The sequence below is a fragment of the Stegostoma tigrinum genome, chromosome 11 (assembly GCF_030684315.1).
Source record: "Stegostoma tigrinum isolate sSteTig4 chromosome 11, sSteTig4.hap1, whole genome shotgun sequence".
NCBI lineage: Eukaryota > Metazoa > Chordata > Chondrichthyes > Orectolobiformes > Stegostomatidae > Stegostoma > Stegostoma tigrinum.
Window position 1 is genome coordinate 63495186 of NC_081364.1, and position 19979 is coordinate 63515164.

Here is a 19979-nt window from a genome sequence, read left to right on the forward strand (position 1 = left end):
CAGGTTCTTTACGCAGAGAGTTGTGAGAGCATGGAATGCGTTGCCAGCAGCAGTTGTGGAAGCAAGGTCATTGGGGTCATTTAAGAGACTGCTGGACATGCATATGGTCACAGAAATTTGAGGGTGCATCCATGAGGATCAATGGTCGGCACAACATTGTGGGCTGAAGGGCCTGTTCTGTGCTGTACTGTTCTATGTTCTATGTTCTATGTTCTATATCAAGAAACGGCTGGAAGCACTGGATGCTGCAAAAGCTATGGGCTCTGAAAACATTCCAGCAAAAGACCCTGCCACGCATCTAGCCAAGCTGTTCAAGTAAGGTTATAACACTGGTTTCTAGCTGACAATGTGGAAAATTGCCAGGTATATCCTGTACATAAGATGCAGGTTACATTCAACCTAGCCAACTACCATGTCATCAGTCTACTCTTGAACATCAGAAAAGTGATGGAAGGTGTCATCAACAGTGCTAACAAGCATCACCTGCTCAGCAACAACCTGCTCACTGACACCCAGTTTTAGTTGTGCTAACTCCTGACCTCATTACAGTCTTGGCTCAAACGTGGACAGAAGTGCTGAATTCCACTAGTGAGGTGAGGCAGCGACAGCCGTCAACATTAAGGCCGCATTCGACCGAGTGTGGCATGAAGGAGCCTTAGCATAAATAGAATCAATAGGAATCAGGTGGGAAACTCTCTGCTAATTGGAGTCAGACCTGGCGCACAGGAAGATGGTTGTCATTGCAGGAGGTCAGTCATCTCAGTTCCAGGTCATCTTTGTAGGAGTTCCTCAGGGTAGTGCCCTGGACCCAACCACCTTCACTATTTCATTAATGATCTTCCCTCCATTATAAGAACAGAAGTGATGATGTGTGCTGATGATTGCACAATATTCAGCACCAACTCAGATCTTGAAGCAGCTCACGTTCAAATGCAACACAATCTGGAGAACATCCAGGCTTGGGCTGACAGAAGGCAACTAACATTTGCATCACACAAACACCGAACAATAAGACATATCAAACTACCATCCTTCGACATTCAATAGTGTTACCATCATTGAATGCCACACTATCAACATCCTGGGGGTTACCAGTGACTGGGAACTTAACTAGACTCAGCATATAAATACAGTGGCAACAACAGGAGGTCAGAGATCAGAATTACAATGGCAAGGAACTCACCTGACTCCCCAAAGCCCATCCACTATCTACACAGCACAAGTTAGGACTGTGATGGGATACTAAATAAAAACCAAAAGAACTGTGGATGCTGTAAATCAGGAACAAAAAACAAAGTTGCTGGAAAAGCTCAGCAGGTCTGGCAGCATCTGTGAAGCGAGAAACAGAGTTAACGTTTTGGGTCTGGTGACTCTTCCTCAGGACTGATGGTGGCTGGGAAAACGTCAGTTTATATGCAGAAAATAAGGAAATGAGTGTAATTTTCTACTGTTAACATAACTCATGAATAAAAATGACCCAATTCCCAATTAGCAGATGAGTGTCAACAGCCTGCTCATCTACTAGATCCACTCAAAGAACAGAGAAAATTACAGCATAGGAAAAGGCCCTTCGGCCCTCCAAGCCTGCGCCGATCCAGATCCTCTATCTAAACCTGTCGCCTATTTTCCAAGGATCTGCATCTCTCTGCTCCCTGCCCATTCACGTATCTGTCTAGATACATCTTAAATGATGCTATTGTGCCCACCTCTACCACCTCTGCTGGCAACTCATTTCAAGCACCCACCATCCTCTGCATAAAGAACTTCCCACGCATATCTCATTTAAGCTTTTTCCTTCTCACCTTGAAATTGTGACCCCTAATAATTGAGTCCCCCACTCTGGGGAAAAAAAGCTTCTTGCTATCCACCCTGTCTATACCTCTCATGATTTTGTAGACCTCAATCAGGTCCCCCTTCAACTGCCATCTTTCTAACGTAAATAATCCTAATCTACTCAACCTTTCTTCATTCCTAGCGCCCTTCATACCAGGCAACATCCTGGTGAACCTCCTCTGCACCCTCTCCAAAGCATCCACATCCTTTTTGGTAATGTGGGGGCCAGAACTGTATGCAGTATTCCAAATGTGGTCGAACCGAGGTCCTATACAACTGTAACATGATCTGCCAACTCTTGTATTCATTACCCCATCCGATGAATGAAAGCATGCTGTATGCCTTCTTGACCACTTTATCGACCTGTGTCGCCATCTTCAGGGTACAATGGGCCTGAACACCCAGATCTCTCTATGCTTCAATTTTCTCTGGGGCTTTTCCATTTACTGTATAGTTCGCTCTTGAATTGGATCTTCCAAAGTGCATCACTTTGCATTTGCCTGGATTGAACTCCATCTGCCATTACCCCGTCCAACTCTCCAAACTATCTACATGCTGCTGCATTCTCCGGTCAGTCCCCTTCACTATCTGCTACTCCACCAATCTTAGTGTCATCTGCAAACTTGTCTCTACCTTGCTATACCTTCCTCCAGATCATTTATGTATATCACAAACAACAGTGCTCCCAACATGGATCCCTGTGGAACACCACTGGTCACAGCTCTCCATTTTGAGAAACTCCCTTCCACTACCACTCTCTGTCTTCTGTTGCCCAGCCAGTTCTCTATCCATCCAACTAGTACACCCTGGACTCCATGCGACTTCACTTTCTCCATCAGCCTACCATGGGGAAACTTATCAAACGCCTTACTGAAATCCACGTATATGACATCCACAGTCCTTCCCTCATCTATCAACTTTGTCACCTCAAAGAATCCTATCAAGTTGGTAAGACGTGATGTTCCCTGCACAAAAGCATGCTGCCTATCACTAATAAGCCCATTTTCTTCCAAATGTAAATAGATCCTATCCCTCAGTATCTTCTCCAGCAGCTTCCTCACCACTGACGTCAGGCTCACTGGTCTATAATTACCTGGGTTATTCTTGCTCCTTCTTAAACATGGGGACAACATTAGCAATTCTCCAGTCCTACAGAACCTCACCCAGGCTCAAGGATGCTGCAAAAATATCTCTTAAGATCCTAGCTATTTCCTCTCTCGCTTCCCTCAGCAACCTGGGATAGATCCCATCCAGACCTGGGGACCTGTCCACCCTAATGCCTTTTAGAATACCCAACACATCCCCCCCCCCCCTTATGCCAACTTGATCTAGAGTAATCAAACATTCATCATTTCCCTCTCCTCAGTGAATACCGACACAAAGTACTCATTAAGACTCTCACTCATTTTCTCTGACTCTTTGCATAAGTTCCCTCCTTTGTCCTTGAGTATGCCAACCCTTTAATGACCCCTTTTAGCTCTCTTAATTCCTTATTTCAGATTGGTCCTATTTTCCCAATATTCTTCCAAAGCTTTGTTTGTTTTCAGTCACCTAGAACTTAATTTTGCTTCCTTTTTCCTCTTTGTTAGTCTCACAATTTCACCTGTCATCCATGGTTCCCTAATCTTGCCCTTTCTATCCTTCACTTTCACAGGGACATGTCTGTCTTGCACTCTAATCAACTGCTCTTTAAAAGCCTCCCACATATCAAATGTGTATTTATCCTCAAACAGCTGCTCCTGTCTAATTTTGGTATAGTTGGCCTTCTCCCCAATTCTGCCCTCTTCCTTTAGGACCACTCTCGTCTTTGTCCATATGTATACTAAAACTTATGGAATTGTGATCACAATTCCCAAAGTAATCCCCTACTGAAACTTCAACTACCTGGCCAGGCTCATTCCCCAACACTAGGACTAGTGTGGCCCCTTCCCGAGTTGGACTATTTACATACTCCTCTATAAAACTCTCCTGGATGCTCCTTACAAATTCTGCTCCATCTAAACCTCTAACACTAAGTGAATCCCAGTCAATGTTGGGAAAATTAAAATCTTCCATCACCAACCAACCTGTTGCTCCTACATCTTTCCATAATCTGTCTACATATCTGTGCCTCTACCTCACGCTCAATGTTGGGAGGCCTGTAGTACAGCCCCAACATTGTTACCGCACCCTTCCTACTTCTGAGCTCTGCCCATATTGTCTCACTGCTCGAGTCCTCCATAGTTCCCTCCTTCAGCACAGCTGTGATATCCTCTTTGACCAGTAATACAACTCCTCTATTCCTTTTAGCCCCCTCTCTATTCTGCCTGAAGCATCTATATCCTAGGATATTTAGTAGCCAATCTTGCTCTTCCCTCAACCAAATCTCAGTAATAGCAATAGTACTAATCCAAGCCCTAAGATCATCTGCCTTACCTATTATACCTCTTGCATTAAAACAAATGCATCTCAGACCACCAGTACCTTTGCATTCATCATCTGCTCTCTGCCTACTCTTCCCCTTAGTCACGCTGTCTTCATTATTCACTCATTGTATTATGAGCTTTAAATGAGCTATGGAAGTCAGATAAAAATCTTGAGTAAATGTACTGAATTGGGAGAGGACATTCTGGATGTGAGTTTGCTTGCTGAGCTGGAAGGTTAGTTTTCAGATGTTTCGTCACCATTCTAGGTAACATCATCAGTGAGCCTCCGATGAAGCGCTGGTGTTATGTCCCGCTTTCTATTTATCTGGTTAGGTTTCGTTGGGTTGGTGATGTCATTTCCTGCGTTGGTGATGTCATTTCCTGTTCTTTTTCTCAGAGGATGGTAGATTGGCTCCAAATCAATGTGTTTATTGATGGAGTTCTGGTTGGAATGCCATGCTTCTAGGAATTCTCGTGCGTGTCTCTGTTTGGCTTGTCCTAGGATGGAAGTGTTGTCCCAATCAAAGTGGTGTCCTTCCTCACCTGTATGTAAGGACGAGTGATAGTGGGTCATGTCGTTTTGTGGCTAGTTGATGTTCATGTATCCTGGTGGCTAGCTTTCTGCCTGTTTGGCCAATGTAGTGTTTGTCACAGTTCTTGAAAGGTATTTTGTAGATGACGTTTGTTTTGCTTGTTGTCTGTATAGGGTCTTTCAAGTTCTTTAGCTGCTGTTTTAGTGTGTTGGTGGGTTTGTGGGCTACCCTGATGCCAAGAGGTCTGAGTAGTCTGGCAGTCATTCCAGAAATGTCTTTGATGTAGGGGAGAGTGGTTATGGTTTCTGGGCCCGTTTTGTCTGTTTGTTTGGGTTTATTGCTGAGAAATCGGCGGACTGTGTTCATAGGGTACCCATTCTTTTTGAATACGCTGTATAGGTGATTTTCTTCTGCTCTTCATAGTTCCTCTGTGCTGCAGTGTGTGGTGGCTCATTGGAATAATGTTCTAATGCAGCTTCGAATGTGGGTGTTGGGATGGTTGCTTCTGCAGTTCAGTATTTGGTCCGTATGTGTTGTTTTCCTGTAGACGCTGGTATGAAGTTCCCCATTGACTGTTCGCTCTACTGTGACATCTAGGAATGGCAGTTTGTCGTTGTTTTCCTCCTCTTTTGTGAATTTTATGCCAGTAAGGGTATTATTGATGGTCTTGAAGGTTTCCTCTAATTTATTTTGTTTAGTGATGACAAAGGTGTCATCCATGTAGCGGACCCAAAGTTTGGGTTGGACCAACCTACAGATTAGCCAAGGAACTACACCAAAGACTAAAACGCCTAGTAGGAGACTCCTGCCACTCCTTTCGCTCCACCCAAGAACTCCTGAACACCAAAGACACCAAGATAGAAGAGGATGAAATAATGGTCTCCTTTGACGTAAGAGCCCTGTTCACATCCGTCAACATCAACCTGGCCAAAGAAACACTGACTACACTATTAGAAGAACCGAAGACACATACACCAGACACCACCAACCTCATCAGCATGGACAACATCATCAAGCTAGTGGACCTATGCCTCACCACCCACTTCCCTTTCAATAACAAAACTTACAGACAAACCAACGGTACACCCATGGGATCTCCGATATCAGGGTTCTTAGCAGAGGCAGTAATGCAGAGACTCGAACAAACAGCTCTGCCAATCATCCAACCCAAACTTTGGGTCCGCTACGTGGATGACACTGTTGTCTATTCTTGTAAAAGTACTGTACATTCTTGTTTGTAGTGGGGCCACATCCTCCTGGTTTCAAAGAAACAGCGGTGGAGACACATTCCCAGAAGGACAAACGTAAGCCAAAAAAAGCTAGAGCTTAGTGAATGTTGATGTAGAGTTGTGGCAAGATAAAATAAGACAAGAAACTGCAGTTAGTCAGTTTAATCACAGTTGTGGGAAGACTTTTAGAAATAATAAACCAAAGTAAAATCAATATTCACTTGTACAAGTGTGAAATACTTAAAGAAAGCCAGCACAGATGGAATTTAAAAAAGTAAATTGAGCTTAACTAAGTAGTCTGAATTTTCCAAATATGTAACAGAGAGTGCTAATGAGGGTATTATGCTTGATGTGCATGGACCTCCAAGAAGCATTTGATAAGGAATGGACGTGTGAGCAAAATTGAAGCACATGGACCAAAAGACACACTGCAGCATAGATACAAAACTAAGTGATAGGAGACAGAATAGGTGAAAGATTGCTTTTTGAATTGGAAGACATACAGCGCACATCCAAATGACCATATTAACAGCAGGAAAAGTGGAGTCGAGGATTGTCATCTCACCATTATCTCATTGGATAGCTGATGCCTCTTCTTCCTCAACAGGCCAAGGAAATTTGCCATGTCCATTAGGACCCCAACTATCTTTTATAGATGCATCACAGAAAGCATTCTATCTGGATGCACAACAGCTTGGTATTGCAATTGCTCTTCTCAAGAGCATAAGAAACTGCAGAAAGTTGTGATCACAGCCTAGACTGTCATGCAGACCAACCTCCAATCCACTGACTGCATCTACACTTTCTGTTGCAGCGGGAAGGCAGCCAACCTTACCAAAGACCCCTTCCACCTTGGTTATAATCTCTTCCAACTTCTTCCCTCGGGGAGGAGATACAAAAACTTAAACACATGTACCAATGGTTCAAGAACAGCTTCTTCTGCGCTGTTATTAGGCTGCTGAATGGCCCTCTCAAATTCCAAATCTAAAGTTGATTTTGCTTTTTTCACACCTTCTGTGCAGCCGTAAATTTGTATGCCTCACTCTGTTCCATCACCCAATGATCTGTATGTCCTTGTACATTATGATCTCTCTGTACGGTACACAAAATAAAACTTTTCACCGTACTTAGGTACATGAGACAATAATAAAGCAAATCAAAGAGTAGACACAATGGGCTGCTTCTGCTCCTATGTCTTATAGCATATATATTTATTAAGCCTGCCTCATTAAGACATCACCAGATCCAAATAGGCTAATCCCTGGCTGGATTCACAACATACTGTTCTAGGAAACTGTCCCAAGAACACTACATGGGTTTTTCCTTGTGGCTACCTCTGCCAATCTATTTTTTCCAATCCCATAATTAATGTACTCACCTTACAGCTAGCATACAGGTGGAACAGGAAATCAGGCAGACTATTGGAACGTTGGCCCTTATTTCAAGGGGGTTACAGGATAGGAGAAAGGGACGTCTTGCTGTGAACACATCTGGAGCACTGAAAGCAATTTTAGATCCCTTATTTAAAGAAAGGTATGATTTAATTTGAGACATTTCAGAGGACATTCACTAGGATAATTCCTGTTATGGAGGGGTTGTTTTATGAGCAAAAGGTTAAACAGGCTGGGACTTATTGAAATTTAGAAAAATGGGGAAGGTTAGACCGCATCTACAAAGTTAAAGTTCTAAATTGGAGGAAGGCCAATTTTGGTGGTATTAGGTAAGAACATTCGAAAGTCAATAAGGGGCAGATGTTTGCAGGTAAAGGAACAGCTGGAAAATGGGAAGCCTTCAAAAATGAGATAACAAGTGTCCAGAGGCAGTACGTTCCTGTTAGGGTGAAGGACAAGGCTGGTAGGTGTAACAAATGATAGAGAAATTGAGGTTTTGTTCAGGAAAAGGAAGGAAGGATATGTCAGGGATAGACAACAGAGATCGAGTGAATCCCTGGAAGAGCATAAACGCAGTAGGCTTGCACGTGAGAGGGAAATCGGGAGGGCAAAAAGGGATATGAGATAGCTTTGGAAAATAGGGTTAAGGAGAATACAAAGGGATTCTACAAATACATTAAGGACGAAGGGTAACTAGTGAGAGAATAAGGCCCTTTGAAGATCAGCGAGATTGTCTATATGTGGAACTTCAGGAGATAGGGGAAGATACTAAATGAGTATTTTGCATCCGGGTTCACTGTGGAGAAGGATGTGGAAGATATAGAATGTGGGGAAATAAATAGCGACATCAGAGGTGGTGGTGCTGGACATCTTAAAATGCATAAAGGTGGATAAATCGCCGGATCCAGATCAGGGGTACCCTAGAGCTCTGTGGGAGGCTAGAGAAGTGATTGCTGGACTCCTTGCTGAGATATTTGTATCGTCGATAGCTGCAGTGAAATGCCAGCAGATGGGAGGTTGGCTAACGTGATGCCACTATTTAAGAAAGGTGGTAAGGAAAAGCCAGGGAACTATAGACCGGTAAGCCCGACATCGGTGGTGAGCAAGTTTTTGGAGGGAATCCTGGGAAACAGGATTTACAAGTATTTGGAAAGACAAGGGCTGATTAGGGATAGTCAACATGGCTTTATGTGTGGGAAATCATGTTTTATTAACTTAGTTGAGTTTTTTGAAGAAGTAACAAAACAGATTGATGAGAGAGGTGAACGTGATCCATATGGACTTCAGTAAGGCATTCAACAAAGTTCCTCATGGTGGACTGGTTAGCAAGGTTAGGTCACATGGAATACAGGGAGAACTATCCATTTGGATACAGATCTGGCTTGAAGGTAGGAGGCAGGGTGGTGGTGGAAGTTTGCTTTACAGACTGGAGGCCTGTGACCAGCAGTTTGCCACTGCTTTTCATCGTTATATAAATGATTTGGATGTGAACATAGGAGGTATGGTTAGTAAGTTTGCAGATGACACCAAAATTGGAGGGATAATGGACAGCAAAGAAGGCTACCTTAGAGAAGAATAGGATCTTGATCAGATGGGCCAGTGGGCTTGGCAGGGGAGTGCAAATGGAGTTTAATTTAGATAAATATTTTGGAAAGGCAAATCAGGTCTGGACATATACATAATGGTAGGATCCTAGAGAGTGTTGCTGAACAAAAAGACTTTGGAGTGCAGGTTCATAGTTTCTTGAAAGAGAAATTGCATTTAGACCATATAGACAAAGGAGTGGAAATTAGGCCATTTGACCCATTAAGTCTGCTCTGCCATTCAATCATGGCTGATAAGTTTTTCCCCATAACCAGTAATGAATGTGTTTGGTACGCTTACCTTCATTAGTCAGCGTATCGAGTATAGGAGTTGGAAGCTCATGTTGCAGCTGTATAGTACATTGGCTAGATCACTTTTGGAATACTGCGCGCAATTCTGGTTTCCCTTCTAGAAGAAGGATGTTGTGAAACTTGGAATGGTTCAGAGAAGATTTACAAAGATGTTGCCAGGTTGGGGAGTTTCAGCTGTTGGGAGAGGCTGAATGGGCTGGGGCTATTTTCCCTCAAGTGTTGGAGGCTGAGGAGTGACCTTATAGAGGTTTATAAAATCATGATGGGCATGAATAGAGTAAATAGACAAAGTCCTTTCTCTGGGATCAGGGAGTCCAAAAATGCAGGGTATAAGTTTAAGGTGAGAGGGGAAATATTTAAAAGGGACCTAAGAGGCAACATTTTCATATAGAGGGTAGTGCGTGCATGGAATAAGCTGCCAGAGGAAGTGGTAGAGGCTGGTACAATCACAACATTTAAAAAGATATTTGCATGGGTATATGAATAGAAAGGATCTGGAGGGAAATGGGCCAAAGGCTGGCAAATGAGGCTGGATTTATTTAGGATATCTGTTTGGCATGGATAAGTTGGACTGAAGGGTCTGTTTCTATGCTGTATATCTCTATGACTGTATGAGAAATGATCTTATTGAAATACGTAGGATTCTTAAGGGGATTGACAGGGTAAAATGCTGAGACAATAATTCCCCTTTAGGACCAGAGGGCATATTTTCAGAATTAAGGGGTGCCAACTTAAGGCTGAGATGAGGAAGAACTTCTTTACTTAGAGAGTTGAAAGTCTTTGAAATTCCTTGTCACAGAGAGGAGTTGTGGGGCAGAGTCCTTATGTATTTTTAAGGCTGAGTAGATTGATTCTTGATTGGTAGAAGAATTAACAGTATACGGAAAGAGAGGGAAGTGGATGTAAGGAGGGTCAGATCAGCTATGATCCTACTGAATTGCGGAGAGGCTCAATGGGCCAAATGGCCTACTCCTGTTTCAATTTCTTATGGCCTGTGGTCTTTTTTTACATGCTGTCACTATATTCAGATTTATTCTCTGTCTGAACATATAGCTACTGTTTAGGAGGCCTACAGACTATTCCCATCAGTGTCTTCTTCCTCTTTTTATTTCTTACCTCTACCCAAATGGATTTTATATCTTCCAAACCTAGATCATTTCATGCTTTCATACTTATTCCATCCTATACTAACAATGCTACCCCACCTCTCTTTCCCGCCTTTTGCGAAAGTCACATATCCCTGAATATTTAGTTTCCAGCTTTGATCTTCTTGTAACCAATTCTCTGTGAAGATGATAAGATCACACCCATTTACCTGAATCTTTTCTGTTAATTCATTCATTTTGTTCTAAATTCTACATGCTTTCAAATAAGGAGCTTTTAATTTTGCTTTTGCATCATTTTCATTTCCTTTGACCCTATTTACTGTTGTTTTTCTATCTTTGTACACACCTTCTTTTCATGCCCCACCTTGGGTATTGTTACTCAAATTGATCCCTTGTAATGCTGCCATATCTTTTTGCTTTGTAAACCTACATTTCACCTCTCCCATACTTTCCCCCTCCCCCCCCCAACCCCTCCAATCAGTTTAAATCCTGGAGATTGGTAACAGGACCACCATTTCCTTTCTGTATCTTAATGAATTGCTCTTTGTAGTAGCAGCCCAGAGTTTCAAAATTTGCAGATGTCACAAAATTTGTAATTATACCAAACTGTGAGGAAGAAAGCGATTGACTTCAAGAGAACACGGACAATTTGGTAGATGGGGCAGACACCTGGTACATGACATTTAATGAGAATTACATGATATGTCGAAAAATGCAAAGTAAAACATTTTGCGAGGAAGAATGGGGAAAGAAAACTTGAAATAAAGGTGGGAATTTAAAGTGGGTGTACGAAGAGAGCCCTGGGCATATGGACACAAAGTACTGAAGGTAGTAGGTCAGGCAGCAGCAAACGATGAATAAGGTATACATAATCCTGGGCTTCATGAAGGTATAGATTTCAAAAGCAAGGAAATGAATCTTTATAAAACAATAGTTTGGCCTCAGCTGGAGTTTGTGCTTAATTCTGGTCACTGCACTTTAAGAAAGGTAGATGTGTGGAGGTTTCCGAGCAGATTTGGAAGACTTCCGAGATCATTCCAGGGGTTATGGACTTCGCATAACAAGGGACACACAGGGATAGTTGGATGCTTAAGCAACTGTAATTTGAGCTCTAAAGGGCACCAGCACCTTCTGACATGTGCACTGTTTAAAATTTAGTTGGGAAAGTTCTGGCTGTTCTACTGAAAATAAATTTAATTTCTTCTTTGTATTTTTGCGACCTCCACTCCTTGTAATTGATTGATTTTAAAAAATTCATTAATAGGATGAGGACATCGCTGGCTAGGTAGCATTTATTGCCCATCCCTAATTGCCCAGAGGGCAGTTCAGAGTCAACCACAATTGCTGTGGATCTGAAGTCACATGTAGGCCACACCAGGTAAGGATGGCAATTTCCTTCCCTAAAGGACATTAGTGAACCAGGTGGGCTTTCCCCGACGATCGACAGTGGATTCATTGTCATCATTCCAAATATTTTACAGAATTCAAATTCCACCATCTGCTGTGGCAGGATTTGAACACTGATCCCCAGAATGTTATCTGGGTCTCTGGATCAACAGTCCAGCGATAATACCACTAAGCCATCGCGTCCCCTATTTAGGAACTATTTTCATAAACAAAGTTTAAATGCAATGAAAAATGAAATTTAATGCTTGCTGAGAGGTTGCTCCCTCTAAAATATATAAAAATGAGCTTCTTAATATACAAGTGTACTTACTTACAGTACAAATATTGTACTCATTAAGGGAAGGGATTATCAATGCTGGAGATTTGAATACTTTGTTTTTGCGTACTTAATGTCCCACCACCAGTTAAAGTGTTCAGTAAATATCCTATTATAATAACAACCTGAGTAATCAACCCACTGTGGTGTTATTTTATCTTTCACTGTGATTACATTGCGAATGCTGAATCAGATTGCAAATTGATTTTCCTGTGGTTTACAACAACAAGAACTTGGATCTACAAAGCACCTTACAAACAGAAAAAAAGACGTATTGAAGTCATTAACAGATATATACAACAGGAATTGGATTTGGATTTTCCAAATTTATCTAACACAGCACTCTGTGGCCAGCAAGAGAAACTTTCATCATGTCAGTCTCAGCTGGACCTGAAAGCAAACTTCAAGGTGTAAACTGGTGTAAACCCCCAAAATAGTGGTACACATGGGCCATTTGTCACCTCACAATTCTTTGGCTCTCATCTTTATATTTTTGCTATTCTGCACTTGGCAATGAACTTTTATTGTTTAGTTGTGATCTTTACAAAATTCTAGTATAGAGGCCATCTTCTAAAACTCGGGATTCAAACCATCTCCCAGAATTGATTGAACCAACTTAAGAAGGTTCTGCCACTGAGAGCTAGCCTATAGAATTGAAAACATTAGTTAAACAGTCCAGTCTCCCTCAGTTGGCTCATACTCAGCCTACCTGCTTGAAATTGCCATTCTTTCGCTGCTCCCAGTCCATCATGTCGTGAAAGATTGGGATCATTACATTCCGTACCTCAGCTTGTGGCACCAGTGTGACACCCAGGAAGGGTCCAATCATTCCTGGGATAAAATGAATCTTATTTTCACCTACAAACAAAGTTAAAATACATATTTGTTTAAAGTAATGCATGAAAGTAGTGTCTAATGGCATTTATTAATTAATCACAGCAACTTGGGTTAGGAGAGTGTGAAGCATAAATTCTTGCCACCAAAATTTAAAGTAATTCAAGTAATTCAAAGTGTTGGATTCCAAAACCTGGGACATTATTCTCCTCTGGCACAAGTGTTTGAGTTATCAGAATTGGACACTAAATACCTTTACTATGCTCTGCTACTGTGCTCTGATACTCCACACCTCTTGAATTCAGTCTGGATAGTTCACGTTCTCTGAGAATTAGAATTAGCTTTATTGTCATGTGTACTCACATGAGCACAGTGAAAAGTTCATAAGTTGCCACTTATGATGTCATCTTAAGTATAAATATACCTAGGTACAGATTCTTAAGTACAAATTCTTAGGAAAAAACTGGAAGAAGAAATAAAATGTCCCGCATTTCAGACCTTCACACTATCTTAGGTACTAAAGTATGAAATCACAGGAATAACTTAGAAAAATAAAGAAATAAAAATTTCAGAATAACAGTCCTGCAAACCTGGTCAGTGCTGGCACCTAGCATTCAGACCGTGCCAGGCCTCACCTCCAGATCGCTCCGGGCTTCACCTCAAGGCTCATACCACTCAATTTTCTTGTTTTAATTATTGTTAATTAGAATTAAACTCAACATTAGAAGTAGTTGAACTTGGGAGATTTTAATTTGGGCAAAAACAGTTGATTTTCTAGTTGATAAAGATAGTAGATAGATGCTAAGGTTAATCGGAACATCTCAATAACATGCTGCAAGGTGAGGTTTCTGTGAAACTCCTCCTGTACTGTGGCACACACTATAATATGTCAATCTGGATATTCATACATGTACAATAAAGACTACAATACCATTTTATATAGTAATTTTGCATTGGTTTGCAAACAGATTCATAAAATTATCGAGAGCCTAGAGCATATAAACAGGCCATTAGGCCCATGTGGTCCAGATTGACGCTTACGCCCTACATAAGCCTTTTCTTGCCACTTTTAATCTAATCTTTTTGGCATACTTTCTACTCTATTCTCCTTTATTTGTTTATCCGGTTTCTCTTTAAGGGTATCTGTGCAATTTAATTCTTCAGTTCCACATTCCAATCAGTTTCTGGATAACAAAATTCCTTCTGAGTTTATCATTGAACTATTGGTAACTATTCTATAAACTGTAATAATATCTTCAAATTTTACATTCAAATAAATTCAAAATATTAAGTAGTAGCTGTGACAAGATCCAGCATTGATATCTATTGAAATGAACAAAGAAAATACTTTCATTTTAATCGTCATTTTCATGATCTCCACATGTCTCAAGGAGATTTACAGCTTTCTTTGTACTTCTTTGAGTGTAGGAATGTGGGGAACACAACAGCTAAATTATGTAAGGCAAACACTTAAAATATATTCAAAACATTTTCCCATTCTATCATTTTTTTGTGAAAGCATTTGCTTTTAACAGAATTGCTAATTGTTTAGTACCTAACTGGTTCCATCTCCTCCTCTACTTAGTGCTGTGACTAGTGGGGACATCTAAGAAGTTTCCAGTTTCAAATGATATTCTCTTAGAGCAACGAATTTAGACACTTTTATGTGTAAACAAGAACCATAATCTGTCACTTGCTCTTGAAATAACTCCACTGAGGCCAGTATCCTATCACCAAGTAGCCCTTTATTTACAAATGGACAGTCCTCGAATATAGTACTGCCTCGCACAGAGTCAGGTACCAGAATATCAGTATCTCTGACACTCACCCTTTTTCTATGTCAGCCAAGGCTCTCAGATTGGACCAGATTAATAGTTCCAATCAGTGAACTCATATTCTACAAGGTCCAGTTGGCTGATCGCATTACAATCACTATAGCTCTTGTATACAGTTAGTAATTATATTTCATTTTTGGTGTCACAGACATATGTTTGTGAGCAGAGGTTAGACATTGATGGTATAAAATGATTCCCAAAATCTAAACTATGAAGCTGGGAGAAGAATAGCTTTATTGGTAAAGAAGAATTAGAACTGTAACTGAGAGACTAGATATAACTCTAGAAAAGGAAGCAGCAGAGCAGAAATTATTTGACTCATTGGTTTCTGATATCAATCAATGGCTTAATCTGTTAGGTAGAGATCTGTTCAGAAAAAAACGAGCGATGCTACGGAAATTTATAATCTAATAATGATATCAGAAGCAATGTGGAGAGCCACAGATCCATAGGGAGGAATGAGAGATCATAAAATTCTTAAAGGTAGCCAGCTACTGCTTCTTGAAACAATCTATAAAGTGAAGAGTTACTACTCACTGTCACTATCTGAAATAACTCCACTGAAGCCTTCACCAAGTCATCCCTTATTTACACATGAACAGTCCTTGGCTTTAGTACTGCTTCATTTAGAGCCAGGTACCAGAGTGTCAGCATCTCTGACACTTCCCTTTTTATCTGTTAGCCAGGGTTCCCTTATTGGACCAGATTAACAGCTCCTATCAGGGAACTCATATTCTTTGAGGTCCAGCTGAACCAGGAGGCCCAGGTTCAAGTTCCACCTGTTTCAGAGCTGTGTAATAATACCTCTGAACAGGTTGATTAGGAAAATAGGTTAACTAAAACAAAAAAATCCTTGAAACAAGAATGACATCTGCCAGGCTTCATGATTTTGTGTACTGTTTCAGCTGACTAATCTGGAGCTAAGGGTCTTTTGGCAGAGAGGGCGAAGATGTTCCATAAGGAAATGATGGCTTTGAGCCAAGGTTCTGCTCCCTCTTCTGATTTTGTCACTACTCTGCAGAGTTTATACATTCATTTCCATAACCTGTTGCAGCTCATTGGATATATCAAGTTTCTCCTCCACATTAATTTCAATTTGCCCCTTTTTAATTGGTACCCTTAATTTTTTTTCTGTTTTCCTTCCGATCAGATATTGTCCTTAAGCTGTGAAAACAGGATCTGCTCTGGAAGTTGATGATTTGGATGCAGATATACCAGTAACATTGATTTCACATGATCATGTGATGCTGGAGGAACTAGCATCAATGAAGATACTGTGTTTGTTCACCAATCTTCACACTGACTATTCTGTTGAGACCCTGCTCGTGGGTTTTCCTGATGCTTGGAAGTGCCTTTGCTAAGTGTCCTATGTTGCAATGCCATATAGAAGAGAGGTAACAACAATTGTATTGAGGGCTAAAACTTTGCCCTCCCATAGATCGCTGTGTCATCACAGACCCGATTACAAAATTTGTGGAAGGCAATGTTGGCACAACTGATTCTGTGCTAGATCTCTTCTTTGCTGGAAACCTTTTGAGAAAAATGCTGTCAAGATACTGAAAGTGTTCAAGGATGTGTAAAGTCGCCCCAGTAATAACAATAGCTAGAGGTACAGGTGCCTGCTTGGTGGGGAGATGAGGAGGATTTTGGTTTTGTTGATGTTATATAAGAGACCTCTTTTTATATGAAGTTAAAGAGGTGAAGGTGGTCTCAATGTCACTTGCACAGTTGTTGGTATCTTCTAAGGTGGGGTGGTTGAAGGTTTATGTTGGTCTTGGCTGTCTTGAAAAGTTTTCCATCTAGTCAAAATGTAATTGTACCTCTTTGGGAAGTTAGTCATAATAGTTGGGACAATCATTCAGGCTTGCTTGATAGCTGTCTGGATACGAGAAAGCTTGGCCTCTAATCCACTGCAAAGGACAGTCAATGAGGTGCTCCAGGATATGATCATACCAACAAGGTGCAGAAGTAGCATTCAGGCCCTTGAGTTGCTCTGTTATTCAATGAGATTGTGGCTGCTTTGACTGTAACTGCAATGTTGGCATTCCTTATACCTCAGGTGGTGTTTCACCCTATTGTTTATTGATAATCTTTTCACTTCTGCTGAAAAATATTCAAGAATACTTGCCACCATCTTTTCAGTGAGAGCTTCAAAGACTCTCAACACCTTGAGAGAAAAAAAATCACCTAATCTCTGTTTAAATAGACTCCTCATGATTTTTAAGTGATAACTGGTTCTAGACTCTCCCTTAAGAGCAAACATTCTCTCCACATCTATAATGTCAAGACCCCCTTGATGTTTTAATCAAGTCACCCAGAATCAGAGTTGTACAGACCCTTCAGTTCAACTTGTCCATGCCAACCAGATATCTGAAATAAACCAGTCCCATTTGCCAGCATTTGGCCCATATCCTTCCAAACCTTTTCTATTCATATACCCAGGTAGATATCTTTTAAATACTAGGTGGCCCAGGGTTAGCACTGCTGCCTCGCTGTGCCAGGGACCTGGGTTTGATTCCACTCCCAGATGACTGTCTATGTGGAGTTTGCACATTCTCCCTGTGTCTGCGTGGGTTTCCTCCAGGTGCTCTGGTTTCCTCCCACAGTCCAAAGGTGTGCAGGTTGGGTGAACTGGCCATGATAAATTCCCCATCCAGGGATGTGCAGGCTAGGTGGATTAGTCATAGGAAATTCAGGGTTACAGGGATGAGGCGGGTCTGGTTGCGATGCTCTATGGAGGGTCAGTGTGGGCTAGATGGGCCAAATGGCCTGTTTCCACACTGTTGGGATTCAATGATACTCTTCTGAACTCCAGGGGATGCAGGCCTACTCTGTTGAACCTTTACTCATAATCCAATCCATTAATTCCAGGTAGTTCTGGTAGGTCTTCCCTGAAATCTTTCCAGTACATCTTTCCTCAAATAAAGTAACCAATACTGTGTACAGTAATCCAAATGTGGTCTCATCAATGCTCTCTATAACAGAAGCAAAACTTCCATAATTTTGTATTCAAATCCCTTCACAATAAATTATAACATTTTAATAAATTTCCTAATTACTTGATGTACCTGTATACTAATCTTTTGTTATTCTAGCACTCAGTATAGTCAGATCCCACTGTGTCTTACGTCTTTTTTATTCTTATTGGTATACCAAAATGGACAATTTCACATAACACCCCATTTGCCAGGTCATTGAAGACTCACTGAAAATAGTGAATGCCCTATCATTGATCCCTGTGCTACATCTTACCATCCTGAAAATGCTCTATTTATGCCTACCCTTGGCTTCCTGTTATCCAGCTATTCTTTCAGCCACCCATGCTAAAATACCATCTGTACACTTAAGCTCTTTTTTTGCAGTAGATATTGTAAATGATCAAATGCCTTCTAGAAATTTAAGTACAGTATATCCACTGACATCCTACCCACATCTAGTCATGATTGGTGGTGGACAATCTCACAACTCACTGGAGGACAAGGATCCACAAATATCCCGATCTTCAATGGTGGACATCAGTGCAAAATATATGGCTGAATCATTCAGCCAAAAAGTGCCAAGTGGATGATGCATGTTGGCCTCCTCCAGTGGTCCCCAGCATTACATATACCAGACTTCAGCCAATTCGATTCATTCCACGTGATATCAAAAAACTGTTGGAGACATTGGATACTGCAAAGGCTACGGCCCTAACAACATTCTGGCAAAAGTACAGAAGGCTAGTGCTCCTGAACTTGCTGCTCCCCTAGCAGAGTTGTTCTAGTAGTTACTACACTAGTATCTACCCAACAATGTGGAAAATTATCCTGAATATAAAAAGCAGGACAAGTTCAACCCAGCCAATTACCACTCTATCAGGCTACTCTCAATTATCAGTAAAGTGATGGAAGGTGTCATCTACAGCATTATCAAGCAGCTCCTGCTCAGTTACGCCCAGTTTGAGTTCTGTCTGGGCTACTCAGCTCCTGACCTCATTATAACCTTGGTTCAAACATGGACAAAAGAGTTGAATTTCAGAGGGGAGATGAGAGTGACAGCCCTGACATCAAGACTGAGTTTGACCAAGTGTGGTTTCAAGGAGCCCGAGCAGAAACTGAATCAATAGGTATTGGGGGAAATCTCTCTGGTAGTGGGAGTTGTATCTGACACGTAGGAAGATGGAGGTCAGTCATCTCAGCTCGAGGTCATCTCTGCAGGACTTCCTCAGGGTAGTGTCCTAGACCCCACCATCTTCAGCTGCTTCATCAATGGTCTTCCTTGCATCATAAGGTCAGAAGTGGGGATATTAGAAGATCATTGCACAATATTCAGCACCATTTGCAACTCCTCAGATACTGAAGCAGTCCATGTTCAAATGCTCAAGATCCCCACAATATCCAGGCTTGGACTGACAAGTGGCAAGTAACATTTTGCGACACAAATGCAGGCCTAATAAGAGACAATCTAGCCACCCCATCCCTTAACATTCAATGGTGTTACTATCACCGAATCCCCCACTATCAACACCCTGGGAGTTATCATTGACCACAGACTCAACTGGACTCATCACATAAACACATTGGCTACAGTAGCAGGTCAGAGGCTAGGAACACGATAGCGAGTAACTTACCTCTTGACTTCCCAAAGCCTGTCCACCATTTATATGGCACAAGTCAGGAGTGTGATGGAATACTCCCCATTTGCCTGGATGAGTGCAGCCCTAACAACACTCAAGAAAGCTTGACACCATCTAGGACAAAGCAGCTTGCTTGACTGACAAGCGTCCATTCCTTCAACCACCAGCGCTCAGTAGCAACAGTATGTACTATCTAAAGGGTACATTGCAGATATTCACTGAAGATCCTTGGACAGCATTGTCCAAAGTCATGGCCACTTCCAAATAGAAGAACAAGGGCAGCAGATATATGGGAACATAATCACCACTTGCAAGTTCCCGTCACGGGCCCTCACCATCTTGACTTGGACGTATATCTCAGTTCCTTCACTGTCATTGGGTCAAAATCCTAGAATTCCCACCCTAAAGACATTGTGGGTCTATCCACAGTAGGTGGATTTCAGAAGTTCAAGGTGGCAGCTCACTACCACCATCTCAAAGACATCAAGGAATAGGCAACAAATGCTGGCCAGCCAGCAACATCCACGTCCCACAAATGAATAAAAAAAATTCCCCTTTATCCACAGCATGTGTCATTCCT

General features: G+C 41.5%; 1 protein-coding gene across 6 annotated transcripts in view; it reads right to left on the reverse strand.

The window, feature by feature from the left end:
• Positions 1–19979, reverse strand: part of dock3 (dedicator of cytokinesis 3) — a 1242443-nt gene that overhangs the window by 140460 nt on the left and 1082004 nt on the right. For all 6 annotated transcript variants that reach the window (XM_059649508.1, XM_059649506.1, XM_059649505.1 and 3 more), the window contains one exon: positions 12825–12973. In XM_059649508.1, the coding sequence (XP_059505491.1) occupies positions 12825–12973 (149 nt within the window). The remainder of the gene's footprint in view (positions 1–12824; positions 12974–19979) is intronic.